General features: G+C 37.0%; 1 protein-coding gene across 1 annotated transcript in view; it reads right to left on the bottom strand.

Annotated features, from left to right (window-relative positions):
- pkd1l2a (polycystic kidney disease 1 like 2a) overlaps positions 1-14,385 on the bottom strand; it is a 22,150-nt gene extending 7,765 nt beyond the window's left edge. Inside the window, exons 1-28 of the mRNA XM_046857617.1 lie at positions 14,067-14,385; positions 12,498-12,656; positions 12,228-12,416; positions 11,481-11,591; positions 10,976-11,123; positions 10,672-10,901; positions 10,161-10,568; positions 10,002-10,075; positions 9,739-9,886; positions 9,458-9,647; positions 8,627-8,735; positions 8,366-8,498; positions 8,227-8,277; positions 7,952-8,089; positions 7,727-7,869; positions 7,008-7,190; positions 6,342-6,506; positions 5,290-5,427; positions 5,059-5,214; positions 4,697-4,821; positions 4,209-4,329; positions 3,826-3,957; positions 3,388-3,610; positions 2,708-2,898; positions 2,391-2,621; positions 1,437-1,538; positions 1,176-1,354; positions 594-740 (exon numbers count right to left, since the gene is read on the bottom strand). Of these exons, the coding sequence (XP_046713573.1) occupies positions 594-740; positions 1,176-1,354; positions 1,437-1,538; positions 2,391-2,621; positions 2,708-2,898; positions 3,388-3,610; positions 3,826-3,957; positions 4,209-4,329; positions 4,697-4,821; positions 5,059-5,214; positions 5,290-5,427; positions 6,342-6,506; positions 7,008-7,190; positions 7,727-7,869; positions 7,952-8,089; positions 8,227-8,277; positions 8,366-8,498; positions 8,627-8,735; positions 9,458-9,647; positions 9,739-9,886; positions 10,002-10,075; positions 10,161-10,568; positions 10,672-10,901; positions 10,976-11,123; positions 11,481-11,591; positions 12,228-12,416; positions 12,498-12,656; positions 14,067-14,385 (4,643 nt within the window). The remainder of the gene's footprint in view (positions 1-593; positions 741-1,175; positions 1,355-1,436; positions 1,539-2,390; positions 2,622-2,707; positions 2,899-3,387; positions 3,611-3,825; positions 3,958-4,208; positions 4,330-4,696; positions 4,822-5,058; positions 5,215-5,289; positions 5,428-6,341; positions 6,507-7,007; positions 7,191-7,726; positions 7,870-7,951; positions 8,090-8,226; positions 8,278-8,365; positions 8,499-8,626; positions 8,736-9,457; positions 9,648-9,738; positions 9,887-10,001; positions 10,076-10,160; positions 10,569-10,671; positions 10,902-10,975; positions 11,124-11,480; positions 11,592-12,227; positions 12,417-12,497; positions 12,657-14,066) is intronic.

Here is a 14,385-nt window from a genome sequence, read left to right as displayed (position 1 = left end):
TAAATTACTATCAGCTAGTTTATATGATATATGCAATATGGCCAAAAGTATGTGAACATCTGGCCTTCACAGCTATGTGTGGGTTTTCACTTATTAGGTGCTGCTAATTTGGAAGTGCTCAATTTCCTAGAATGTCCTAGAAGGAAAGTTTTCCTTTCACATCAACTAAGATGACAGATCACATCAATAATAATAATAATAATAATAATAATAATAATAATAATACAGATTAAATATAATCTATTCAAAACATTACATTTTCCTTTAACTGCTTATTAAGGTAAGATCCATGATTTGCTTGCCAAGGCTGGTGTGGATGAACTCCAGTTAACTACACTGACCTCAACCCCATCGAACACCTTTGAAATTCCAATGATGGATGCATGCCAAGTCACCTTGCCTAACCTTTTATGCTTCTGTGGCTGAATGAACACAAGCACCCATGTCCTTTTACAAATTTAATTGGAAGCCATCCCAGAACAGTGGAGGTTATTACAACACAGTTCAAGGTTAAATGTCCATAGTTGTGGAATGGGTCACTATTTATGTGTCCACAAACTTTTGGCCATAAAATGCATCATCAGGTTACCCACCTAAACCTTTTTAAGTCCATCTCTGTTGCCGCAGGAAACACTCTGTCCAAGGTACACTCTCCTAAATCAATGGCCAGCCATGAACTACATAAGAAATGCCACCTTTGGCCTGTCTCCAGGTCTTGGACCACTGCCTTATTAACATACCTGAATAATAAATATTGAAGGTAAATACATGAATGGCAGTTTAGAAATGGATGTGTGCAATAAAACATGGCTGCATGCTATTAAAGGAAAATAATCAAAATCAGACGATTGTGATGTGGCCTAATTCTTACAAAAATAAACATCTATAGCCTTAACCATTTCATTAATGAAAGTTTTTTATTTGATTTGTTTTATTGGGCATAGATTAGCTGTAACCTCTGTCAGACAAATTCCTGTAAATTAGATTTTTAATGATTATAGAATGATGACATTAGAATTAGCTCATTAAATACATTGGATTTGCCTCGCTATTTTCCGAGCTACTTTTATAGCCATTTAATCAACATCTGACCAGATAATTTGAGCCTTTTACAGCTTTTCAGCGCAAATCTAATGTATTAAGTTTAGACTTTGAGAGTGCAGAACCGTTCTTACCAAGCAGGATGTTTCCCAGAATTATCATGCCATAACCTGATGCTCTGCAGCTCTCCAAGTGAGAAAGGTGTGGTAAGAAGAAACATGTCCGTTCCTCCTCTCTCAAATACAGGTTTATCTGGGTCAGTTAGATGATGGGGTTCACTTTCTCCCTCAGAACCCAGCAGAGTCGCTGTAACCTGTCTTAGCAGTGGTAATAATGTAACTACGTAATAACAATTATTTCTGATTGAACATTCAGGCCGAGGTAGATGTACTCACTTGAGAGGTTGTAGAAGCTCCTCGGCGATGCCCGGTGCTGATGGTCATTAAGTAGCGATATTCAGCCAATGGATCATTGTCCGCTAGAGCTGTGACTTTCATCTTTAGCATCACATTATGCCATGCATATGCATCAGTATCATGAATCAATATTGCTTTTATGTAAAAAGGTATGAGGATGATGCCATGGTTAAGGTGTAATTTCTTCCTATAAGCAATTTTAATGATTTTTTAAATATTTTTTTTGCACCGAGGTATACAATAATGCTAACCAATCTTAGGCAGTAATAAAAAAGCATACAAATATCAAATACATAAAACTGTTATCTATGCTAATGCCATAAGAATATTATAGCTGTCTAATTATTTACTTAAAATTTATTTTTCCAAGTTAAATATTTACTTTGAATTTATTTTTTGGGTAACAAAATTGCACTAATCTTATCAGTAAAATTAATTACACAGACAAATATAAGAAAACTACATTTTCTACTGATAATGATCTTGTAGAATATTCCAAATAATTTGTAGGGGTGAATATGTTTAATTAAACTAGCTAAGTAAATGAACTGAAATCTACATTTCCCTATAAACTGTAATGGATGACTCACAGGAAACGGATGTTATGTTAATTTAATTTACACATCAATGCAAAAAAATATGCATTTTAACTATCATAATTTTAAAGTAATATGTATTTAATAAGTAGTATGTAGTAGATTGGTATGGGAACACTTGTTTTCAAAATACTATAGATTGATTTAATTAAGTCATTAATGAATTAATAAATTAGTTATATTAATATATATTTATATTCGTTTTATCAGTGAAACTCCATGGCACTCCAATCATGAAATCACAAAAAAACTACTATGTACATATTGTTTTTATATTTATGCTTGTGTATGACCCAAACAAAACATTGTGGAATAATGACTGAAATAAAAAAAATACCTTTGCCATGTCTTGGATGTCCTTTCTCCGCGCCCAAACCACAACCATGATGTAGACAAGAAAAATTCCCCCCACGAAGCACACCACCACAGGGTTATTGAGAAATGTGGCAAAAAGTTCAGCGGTGCGAGATACGTCCACCAAGTTGGGCATGACAAAGAAGGAGCTTCCAAAAAATGTCAAATGGGTACACAGGCACTGAGTAAGCAGGGGCGTGGTGCGAGGTCCGACCTTAGGAGTAAGGAAATAAGTGAATAAGTGAATAGATATACTTTTCTTGTTGTCTGTCTTTGAGAATATCTACTAGTTACACTTACTCTGCATCCATAGTCACTCCAGGTGGCTTTAGTGTCATCCCAGTACTTACACTGAGCGGCTATCGATGTGATGAACACTGAGGTGTTCGAGGAGTTTACACCTGTTCGACCAATCGGCCTCACCAGAAGATAGTAAACCCCTACTTCTAGTGCTATATCTCTGGGGTCCAGCACCCATGCATACCTCTCTTCTATATCACACAAACACAATCATGAAATTCAGTTGGCTGTTAATCTCAAAATACTTAAAATGCTTAGAAGAAAACTCCAGTCTGAAACACATAAATATTTATGACGTGCTTAGCAAATCTAGTGCAAATCTCCTGATTTGAATTTGTATTTCCTTTAATCCAATGATAGTTAATAATTGTCTTATGTTCTGAGGTCACACGAGGACATGATGTGCAATGAAACTGTAATGGAAAATGAAAGATAAATGAAAGTAAATGAAAGTCAACTCAAATTTAATTAAAAAACAAAATAAAACAAAACAAAGTTATGTATATTTTGTTTATTTTTAAATATATATATATATATATATATATATATATATATATATATATATATATATATATATATATAGTCTACTCTACTGTACTGTACTGCACTCTGATCTACTCTGAAGTTGTTCAGGGAGGACTTTTGCCTATGCATTGTCCAAATATTAGTTAGTGAAAGACCTGCGGAATGTCCAGGTTGAGGGAGTTGAGTTTTTGTCTGGTAGTGAGTGTTGTTTGGGTAGTGTTCAAAACCCAGCAGTAAATGTAAAGTAATCTCTTCTGAGGGATCCAATTTCAAAACCAGTGATACATTCGGTGTGGTTACATTAATGACTAAGGTACTGTAGTTCCCCAGGTCAAGAAATGTACTGTTAAGTTTAGTTTCTGGTCTCGGTAAGATAATCTGGAAAACAAAGCGACACAAAGAGAGCAGACATTATACACTGTAGTAGATATACACAATCTTAGATAACTTCATTATAACTCTTCGACCTATCGTGCTAGATTTGTTTTTGTTCTCTGCACCACCTTTCCATGTAGTGCATAATAAGTGCATAAAGGAGATAAGGTTAGGGTTAGATTTTAAGAAAAGATGGACTATTACCAAAAATATCTCACCTCAATCTCCTCACTGAGATTTGATACTGGAATAACAGAGCCATTTTCATGGGTAATGGACAGAGATGCCACTGCTCCATTAATTGGCTCACCTTCCCTCCAGGGGAAAGGGTTTATTGCAAAACTCAGCATCTGTAACCAGACAAGAAAAGTATATATTTAATATCTATCTATCTATCTATCTATCTATCTATCTATCTATCTATCTATCTATCTATCTATCTATCTATCTATCTATCTATCTATCTATCTATCCATCCATCCATCCATCCATCCATCCATCCATCCATCCATCCATCCATCCATCCATCCATCCATCATCCATCCATCCATCCATCCATCTTTACTAAAACAGTACTAAAAATGTAACTTAAAAATCGCACCCGCACATCCACTGACTCTTCTAAAGGCAGGACATTAGGACCCAAAGACGGGAGCACAAAGCTGGCTGAGTTGTTGTGTTCGATAATAAACGTCTGTCTCTGAAGTGCCACTGGTGACATTCTAATGGAATAAAAAGGTAAGTAAAACTTCCATACGCCATGTGAAACCTCTGAACATGGCGAGAACTTTCCATATTTTTTTAATTAGTAGAAAAGCTGATAAACTAGTAAACTAAGGCAGAGATGCTGAGCTTCAGTCACTGAATTTCTATTAAATGTTCTTTATTTTACAATAAGCATGTTTTAAGGCATCTTTCAGTATTAACCCTTTTTGTGAAAGAGCCACTATCAATGTGTTCTATCCAACTTCTTTACTGGGTCTATTTGTTTAGGGTTTAGCTGGAAAACTATTTGGGGATGGAAAATATTTTTAAGGATTCCTGTTTTCACACTCACTGCTCTCTGTTTTTATATAGTCTGTAGCTTACCTGTTCACATACACACTGATTTCAGAGGTGCTAACAATGATGGGCTTTTGGTCCACACCCGCACCAGCCAGCAGTGCACTTTGTATGTTGTCTGCTGCATTTAACAAGTTTTCTGAGATGATTTCCTAGCACAAATGAAAAGTCAAGCACAGTGCTGTTTTTCAAATAATAAATACCTTTTCAGAATGCAGTGCAATTTCTATTTTAATCCACAGTTTTAATTGTGTTTTTCTGTTCATTAAGACATTATGGCATGCTATTTAATGAAGAAAAATTTACAATTCTTGCCAAATTGATATGGTTACAGTAGCTCCACTCTTTTCCACACAAGTTTTGAACAACATTCATCTGAAAAATGATACCTGCTGCTCTGTACTGGCAGAAACTTTGAGGATGTTACTTGCAGCCTGAATGATCGGTGTGACTGCCTGCCTTGTTACTTCTTTGTCATCTCCTTCAGAGTGTGTGAGAGAGACCAGGGAAGTGCTGAGATTTGATAACAGTGAGCTGGCCTGTAGCTGCAAATAAGAAATAATTATTTGACAGAATTGCACATTATCAATAATAGTCTGCTGTCGGCATAGGAGCACTACCTGTGCAGTAGATGTCAACTCTTCACCCTGTGCAGTAAGGCCTACAAGAGCATCAGCAGTCTTTTGCACTTCTGAAGGGTTCCTAAGGGGGGCAGCGTTCATAGCTGTGGCCAGGTCTATAAGCATCTGCTCTCTGAGCTTCAGTCAGGACGAACACATTTATTATTTAGTGTGTAAAGTCAAGAAATGATCTATACATACAGTTGTATGCAAAAGTTTAGGAACCCCTGACAATGTCCATGATTTTCATTTATAAATATTTGTGTGTTTGGATCAGCAATTTCATTTTGATCTATCAAATAACTGAAGGACAGAGTAATATTTCAGTAGTGAAATGAGGTTTATTGGATTAACAGAAAATGTGCAATATGCATCAAAACCAAATTGGACAGGTGCATAAATTTGGGCACCCCAACAGAAAAATCACATCAATATTTAGTAGAGCCTCCCTTAGCAGAAATAACAGACTCTAGATGCTTCCTATAGCCTGTAATAAGTGTCTGGATTCTGGATGAATGTATTTTGGACCATTCCTCCTTACAAAACATCTCCAGTTCAGTCAGGTTTGATGGTTGGCGAGCATGGACAGCCCGCTTCAAATCAACCCACAGATGTTCAATGACATTCAGGTCTGGGGACTGGGATGGCCATTCCAGGACATTGTACTTGTTCCTCTGCATAAATGCCCAAGTAGATTTTGAGCAGTTTTTTGGGTCGTTGTCTTGTTGAAATATCCAACCCCGGCATAACTTCAACTTTGTGACTGATTCCTAAACATTATTCTCAAGAATTTGCTGATATTGTGTGGAATCCATGCGACCCTCAACTTTATCCAGATTCCCAGTACCGGCACTGGCCACACAGCCCTACAGCATGATTGAACCTCGCCCAAATTTTACTGTGGGTAGCAAGTGTTTTTCTTGGAATGCTGTGTTCTTTTGCCGCCATGCATAACGCCCCCTGTTATGACCAAATAACTCAATCTTTGTTTCATCAGTCCACAGCACCTTATTTCTAAATAAGCTGGCTTGTCCAAATGTGCATTTGCATACCTCAAACGACTCCGTTTGTGGCGTGTGTGCAGAAAAGGCTTCTTTCGCATCACTCTCCCATATAGCTTCTCCTTGTGCGCTGAATTGTTGCACGATGCACAGTGACACCATCTGCAGCAAGTTGATGTTGTAGGTCTTTGGAGGTGGTCTGTGGGCTGTTTTTGACTGTTCTCACCATCCTTCGCCTTTGCCTCTCTAATATTTTATGTGGCCTGCCGCTTCTGGCCTTAACAAGAACTGTGAGTTGTTTTGAGACCCCTATGTTGCCATTCTTCAGAGGAGAGTCAAAAAGAACAACAACTCCAAATTTGAGGCCACCTCAAATACCTTTTCTTATGATTGGATGCACCTGTCTATGAAGTTCAAGGCTTAATGAGCTCACCAAACCAATTGTGTGTTCCAATTAATCAGTGCTAAGTAGTTACAAGTATTCAAATCAACCAAATGACAAGGGTGCCCAAATGTATGCATCTGTCTAATTTCGTTTTGATGCATATTGCGCATTTTCTGTTAATCCAATAAACCTCATTTCATTACTAAAATATTTCTGGGCCTTCGCTGATTCAAACACCCAAATATTTATTAATGAAAATCATGGACATTGTCAGTGGTTCCTAAACTTTTGCATACAACTGAATCATCATTAACCGAATACTATATTTTCACCTTCATCCTTGCATCATGTTCTTGGCTGTCTGTTGTGTCCCCATTCAGCCTGTTTGACACAGACTGGAACATCTGGGCTAGTTTTGCCCCCGTCAGCTTTCCAAGTTGCAGCAAATGGCCCACCTGCTTGGACACAACACTTTGTAGATCTTCCACTGTGGATCCAACACTTGCATCGTTTACCTGAGTTCATGAAATAAAAACAAGAGCTGCATTAAAAAAAATATGCAGTAGTACAATATACTGCACTTATATCTGAGAAAAGATGTTCTTTAATGTTTACCGGACATATTTATATGAATTTAATGTGTAAAGAATTGTGTGTTTATGTATGGTTCTATTATAGGCAGACCAAACCAAAAAGCATATGTTAAAATAAATACAAAATCTGTTAAAATTTTAGCATACTAACTTTAACCATTAAGTGAAATCTGATGAGCTACTTCAGCTAAATAAACCATAGTAAATGCACTCAGTGGGCATTATTGTCTTTGCTACAGATTTTGTAAGGTTTTCTAGTTGGTCCTCTGTAGTACTAGAAGTGTTAAAACCCCTAAAAATCAGTAACTAAAACTTTTTCAATTCTGTTTTATTCTGTTATTCAGTGCTAACTTCAATCCATTTACTGGGATTACTGGGATTGTTATTGTAGTTACCACAGTTTCCCTTTTTTTAGCAGTATATAGTAGCTGTAGATTGTGTTAGAGTTGTGTGCAAACCTGGACAGATAAGGTTGTATTAATCTTCTGTCCTTCCATGTTCTCAACAGTGACGCTAACAACCAAGCAGTAGTTAGCATCACTTCCCAAAGGGAGAAAAAGAGACTCCACAGTCTGGTTATTGCCACAGTACAAGTAGTCACCTATTCAACATAAGGCAGTTAAGTATATTTTGTCTGGGTAAAAGATGAGAAGATCTTGAGCACTGGGTAAAGCTTTCCATACCAGTGAATGTTCTGAAGCAGTACATGCAGGGTCCAGATTGGCAGAATGATGAAGCCACAGTGCACGTAATGTTGAAGGGAGAGAGAATGTCGCCAACGGTGGGGTTAATGTTACAGGATGGTGGAGAGGAAACATCTCCTAGGGTATTGGTAGTGGTTGGAGAGAGAAAAAAAAGAGTATTAGAGGTGAAGGCAGGGTGGGGTGTTGGGATGCAGGCTGCCTATTTGTGGTTTGACTATCAGGTAGTGATGCAAAGAACAACTTAGATGAGATACCGAATATTGGGATGGTGAATTCAGTGGATCCAGATAAGCCATTTCTTACACCTATAGAAAAATGATGCAAGCCCTGTGAGCAAATGTGGCCATTCGTTTTAAAATCCATGAAAAAACGCAAAGAAAAACTGATACCCACCATAAGCAACAACATTTATATTTTGCCGTGCATTGATTAAAGTTGAACTCTCAATTACAAAAGAGCTGACACCTTCCTTCTGTTTTATCAGTGCCTTCTGTCCTTTTTCTGAATAGCAGGAGCTCAAAACCTCCTAAAAGCAATAAAGTAAAGTAAATACTGTATCATTACACACAATATTATTATACAAATATGAAGTTATTGCAGAAAATGTTTAATTATATTTCAAATATAATAAAAATATAATAAAATGTCACTTACAGGTATAGGGTTTACGTCCTCAAAATACCAAACAATTTGCTCACAACCAACACATTGCAACTGCAATTTAACATTTGAGTTCACATTCACTGGGTCACAGTTGGAACATCTGATGAGAAAATAACAAATATCAACAAATTAAGGCAGAACATAACAATGAGTAGAAGCAGAGTTAAGGTACATGCTGGTCTTATTCCTTGTGCTGCAAATATTATTAATCTACTTATCTCTAAGCAACATAATTCCTTGTTAAAAATTCTTTCATATTTTACTTCAGTAATATGATGCCAGAAAATTCTCTACACTTTCAGGCATAGATTTGGAAATATCAAATTGTATATATTCATTTACATAAACAAATTTGAATTTTAACGTCCATGTATACATTTATTTGTGAATTGAAATGTGATGATAAGTACTTTTTTACTTATCAGAAAGCATGGAAGGCACCAGGCTCTGTGTAAAATTCACTCCTTTTTTAAACACTCCAAAATAATATCCATCAAGGCATACATATAAGAACCATCTCCCTGACCTCTGTGGTCATGAAATCCTTCAGGACACAGTAACTGTTTCTCATAAAGGCATCACAAACCTCCAGCAGTTCCCCTGCAGCAGACCAACAGTATAGTGAACGATACCTGAACCTTCTGCTTCAACCTCTTGAGTTATGCAAGAATTCTTTCCTGGAATTGCTTAGCATTTTACACAATAATCCCAGCACTATTACACAACAAACTGACCCAACAGCGTGCAAGCTTTCTCTCTCTGACCTCGCTGTAATTAACAAGAACAAACTTTGCAAAGCCAGTAAATAAAACATTCTCTTACATAATGACTGGATTAAAATCATTCCCTGGAGACACAGAGATGCATTTGCTTGCGGTCTGTTGCTCTGGCTGCCCTGTTGTCTTTGTGGCAGTCACAGAGTAGACCGAAAAACTGTAGGGTGGAGGGAGACAAGTAGCACTTATCTGATGGGTTTGGGTTTGAGTACTGACATTACAAGGACAGTTTCCACCTGAAAGAAAAAGAAATGGCAATGCATTCCAACACCATTATTGTCAGAAAAGGGAGGTGCGTTTTTATTTGTTAAATTAACAACTACTTACTGCAGTCCCAAGCAAATGTGTAAAGTTTAGCATTTCCATTTAAGCCGTTAGCACCCAACTTTACGCTATTCGTGCCTATGACTGGGCTCTCTGGGTTTGCAGTGATCGTCAGGTTATTACCCTTTAGCTCTCCCATGTGATCTTCTGTCTAAAGAAATTAATTTATTAATAGAATTGTTATTGAGAGAATAATTGGCATTTGCTATTTAGCAGGCATAAATGAATCAACTTGTTTTCTATAAAGAGTTCTCCACCTGGCAAACCAACAGTGTTTTTCCAGCATCCACTTCCACTGATGAAAATAAGTTCCACGCCCTGACCTTTATCCGCACTGGACCTGTAACAATGTAACAGGTTCTGGTTACCTTAAATACAATGGTGGCCTGGTGAAATGTAGAAAACTTTACTAGAATCAATAGTACCTTCAAATTTGCTGGAAACCCTGAACATCTGTAAACTCCCATTTAGCATCTGGTTGGTTTCCGAAAAACTGTTGTTATCCCCAGACACTAGAAAGAGCAGCTCCACTGGAGCGCCATAGTCCAGAGAGACGTTAACATATATAGCTGAGTCTGAGCACAGGTCCTGTTCTGGTGCCACAAAGACAAGAAGGCCATCCACTGGCTCCACCAAGCAAAGTTCCAGAGTAGCAGACACATCTGGAGCTGTCACTGCATTGGAGGCCAGAAGAGTAAGTTGATGGCATCCTGATCCCAAACGCTGTAAAGCTTCTTGAGGGACAGTGATGTAGTGAGGAATGATCCCTCTGACTTCAGAAGCACGTACAAGCTCGGTAATCCCATGCTGGATTTTGTATGTGATGTTGGTACCTGATGGAATAAAATGGTTATTTAAGGTAGCTCTATATTGCTGTTGAATTTTTCAGTAATGAAGATGATGATGGATTATTAATGTTATTATGTTATAATTTACCAGCACTGAGCTGCACTTGAATTCTCAATAGATGGTTGTTAAGGCCTTTGCAGTTTTTACTATCTGTTGTCTGGTTTGAGCTGTGGCACACAATTTTGTTAAATTCCCCAACAGGTTCTTGTATATTGATGGTTTTCTGAGCCGTCACATGCCACTCGCTGGTGCTACACTCCACTGAAACAGTGTAGACTCCAGTGTTTTGATACCTGTGCACTACATTACTCAGCAACCTAAAAAGAAAAAAGACTTAATCTCATTTTATATGTTATTTCAATGAATTCTAAGCAAATTAAATGTCATTTACTCTTCAGGCATGTAAGGGTCAATGGTGTGTCCATCGCCAGAATTTAAAGTGCAAGTGAGATTTCCTTGGAAAGGGTGGAGCAACCACTTTATGGTCAAGGTGACGTTATGAAAGACAGCAGCTTGCTTGTTAATCAGCAGGTAAAGACCTGTCAAAAAATATAGCAATGTTATTATATTATAGTAAACATTACAACTCACATTGGGCCTGATGTCTCCTAATACTGTTAGAGACATCTAGAATAGAGTTAGTGACATCTAGAATAGAGCAACAATATTAAAGCCATGCTATTTAGAACGTACTGTATCATAAATAACTGCAATGATTAAAGGTTAAAGCACATTTACTACTTGAGCTACACACAATTATGTCTGCTTTTGTAATCTTGCACTATATCTGCTATCACAAACATTTTAATTATCTAAATATATTTACAGCCACCTGTAATTTTTATTGCTGCTTGTAAACAAAAGGAGAGTGATAAAGACTGGAAAAGGCCTCTGACCATCTTTGCAGTGATAATCCACTGATAAATAGCTTCCTAGTCCTGGGCATGGCTCTCCAAAGGATGCCACATCTGATACAGCCTGGCATACCTGCAACCCATGGCAGTGCCCTAGAAAAAGAAAAGTAACAATGATTTTATATATATATATATATATATATATATATATATATATATATATATATATATATATGCAAACTACCTAAGCAGCCAAAAGAAGTGTTAAAAGTTCAGATACAGGTCAGATGGTAGTCTGGGTATTTTAGAAACTGCTTGTCGGTCCCTATAAAATGTATTATGCAAAACAGTCTCTAGCGTTTACATAGGATGGTTTGAAAAACAAAAAACATCAAGCAAGCAGTATGTTCTGTGGTCAGAAATGTCTTGATGAAAAGCGTGATCAGAGGGAAATAACTCAAATAACCACTATTTCAACAGTTCCGATCAGAAAAGCATCTCAGGATATCCAACATATCAGATTTTGAAGTGGATGGGCTACAAGTATCATATCATATCATATCATATCATTTCATATCATATCATATCATATCATATCATATCATATCATATCATATCATATCATATCATTTCATATCATATCATATCATATCATATCATATCATATCATATCATATCATATCATATCATATCATATCATATCATATATCATATCATAATAAGCAGGTAAACAGGTGTTCCTAATGAAGTAGATCTTTTAACATATTTCCACCACTGTTCTTTTTGTACCTGACACCATATCCACCACATCGACCCAGCTGCACTCGTCATTTACAGATGTTTGAGGCAGGGAGTGTCCGGCCCTGCAGTAGTGCAGTGTCCTCCTGCCATAGAAGCTGTCATCGATCTCTATAACCTGACCAGAGCCGCACTGCAGCGTGGCATTGTGGTTCAAACAGGCTATGGCATGTCCTGACTCTGAAACAAATAAGACTAATATGAATTCTTGTTTAAGGAATAGGATTTAAACACTTGTTTGTGTGTACAAAGAAGACTAACCAAACTCGCAGATGAAGTGGAGCTCTTGGCTACAGTTCTTGGTTGATGCCCACTGAAATTGGGATTGCTTTAAGATGTAACCACAGGCTTCTCCTGGCTCAGGTTCACGGAACCAGTTAGAGTAACTCACATCAGATCCATCCAGCCAGGACAAAGAACCTGTATATTAGCAAAACATACATCAGCATGATTTTTAAATGTTAGACTGGAGTCCTAATTCGAGAGTTAAATGAGTATATTCTTTTTTCCTAAGTTTGGGTCACTCATCTTCAAATTCAACACTGCAGTATGATGACATCCGTATAGTATAGTATTATAATTATAGTATCGTGTAGCATGAGCTGTCACCAAATATTATATAACAATACATAAAATGTAATTTTTTTTATTGTAAAAAAGAAATCTCTCATTTTTAAATAATATTAAAATATAGCAGCAAAGTATAATTAATCAATTTCATTAAACTAATCTCTGTATTTTCTTATTTAACTAACATTATTATAACCATGTGCTAAAACTATAGTAAGACCTCACAACAAAAGTGGCCTGTTTTGTTCTTTCCATCTCCTACAATGAGGATGTAAAGAATGGAAAACAACAGCATTTGAGAATATGCAACACAATAAGAGTTGTGCTAGTGTTCGAATGATAAAGCTGGGCTTTTTGTACATGGCAACAAAAGGCTCGCCAGTAAATCACAGAGACTGGCAATTTTAGGGCTTCAGCTGAATGGCGTTGACAAGCCATCAAAACCGTACTCGCTATTCAAGATATCTAATGAAAGAAATATAGGTAGATTGTCAGTTATCAGTGCAAAACATGATAGCATGTGATTGCAAAGACATGTGCAGGCACACTGCTGATAACAGTAACAAAGGTGCGGCTTGTTATACAGTGTCTGTACACTATTACTAGGTTATTGAATAAATCACGAGTGGATGTGCATTTAACTGGTATTCTGTGGCCCAATGTTGACTGTTTCTTTATTACATCATATTCCAAAGATGAATATTTACTGTCATAAAACATTGAAATTTGAGTCTACTGTCATAAAAAACATCTTCTTACAGCAAAATCTTACTAGAGCTATGACTACATGTTATATCTTCATAGCACATTTCTAAATCTATGACATTACTATGCAAGTTCCTGCTTTTACCATTGTTTCAGAATTTCACCACAGTATTAAGAGGGATGCATTAACATACACTTGTTATTTGAATATCAAAGGCCATTCTGTTATATAACATGAATCAATCTTATGACAATGCCATTGATCAAAATGGAGCTTTAATTAAAATATACTGTAAGAATGTACTGTGTAAGTATAATTTTCTCATTTAAAAATATACTGAAACTTGTGGGCTAATATTTAGGGCAAAACCTGTCTCCAGAATCTAATGGTTAAGTAACATAGATGAGTGTCAAACTACCTTAAAAATTATAACCCAGACAAGTTGCTTAAGACTAGCTACTCATTGCCAACTAGATAACATAACCCTTAACACACTAAAATCCACATCATGCTTCTTAAAATATAGCACATATAAATTGAACAAAACCACTTGCCCTCTGTGGCAGCAGAGCCCATGCTGAGGTTGAAAGAGGCAGGTGCCAGTCCTAGCCACCAGTCCTGCTCTGATTGTAAATGTCTCTGGAGAAACTGTTGCATCTCCTCATTTTGAATGAAGGCCAAATGCCCACCGCCACGCTCACACCAACTCTGAGCTTCGTGGAAGCTGCGCTGCAGGGTCACAAACTCATAGCAGGAGCCTTCAAAACCTTTTTGGTGTTCAAGACAGAACAGGGTCTCTGTCTCTTCTTCACTATAGACTGCTTGGAAACTTAAAATGACCAAAAGTATGAGAATGGAGAGATGTGCATCCAT

This window comes from Silurus meridionalis, chromosome 9, assembly GCF_014805685.1.
Source record: "Silurus meridionalis isolate SWU-2019-XX chromosome 9, ASM1480568v1, whole genome shotgun sequence".
NCBI classification, from domain to species: Eukaryota; Metazoa; Chordata; class Actinopteri; order Siluriformes; family Siluridae; genus Silurus; species Silurus meridionalis.
This window is presented reverse-complemented; position numbering and strand designations above follow the sequence as displayed.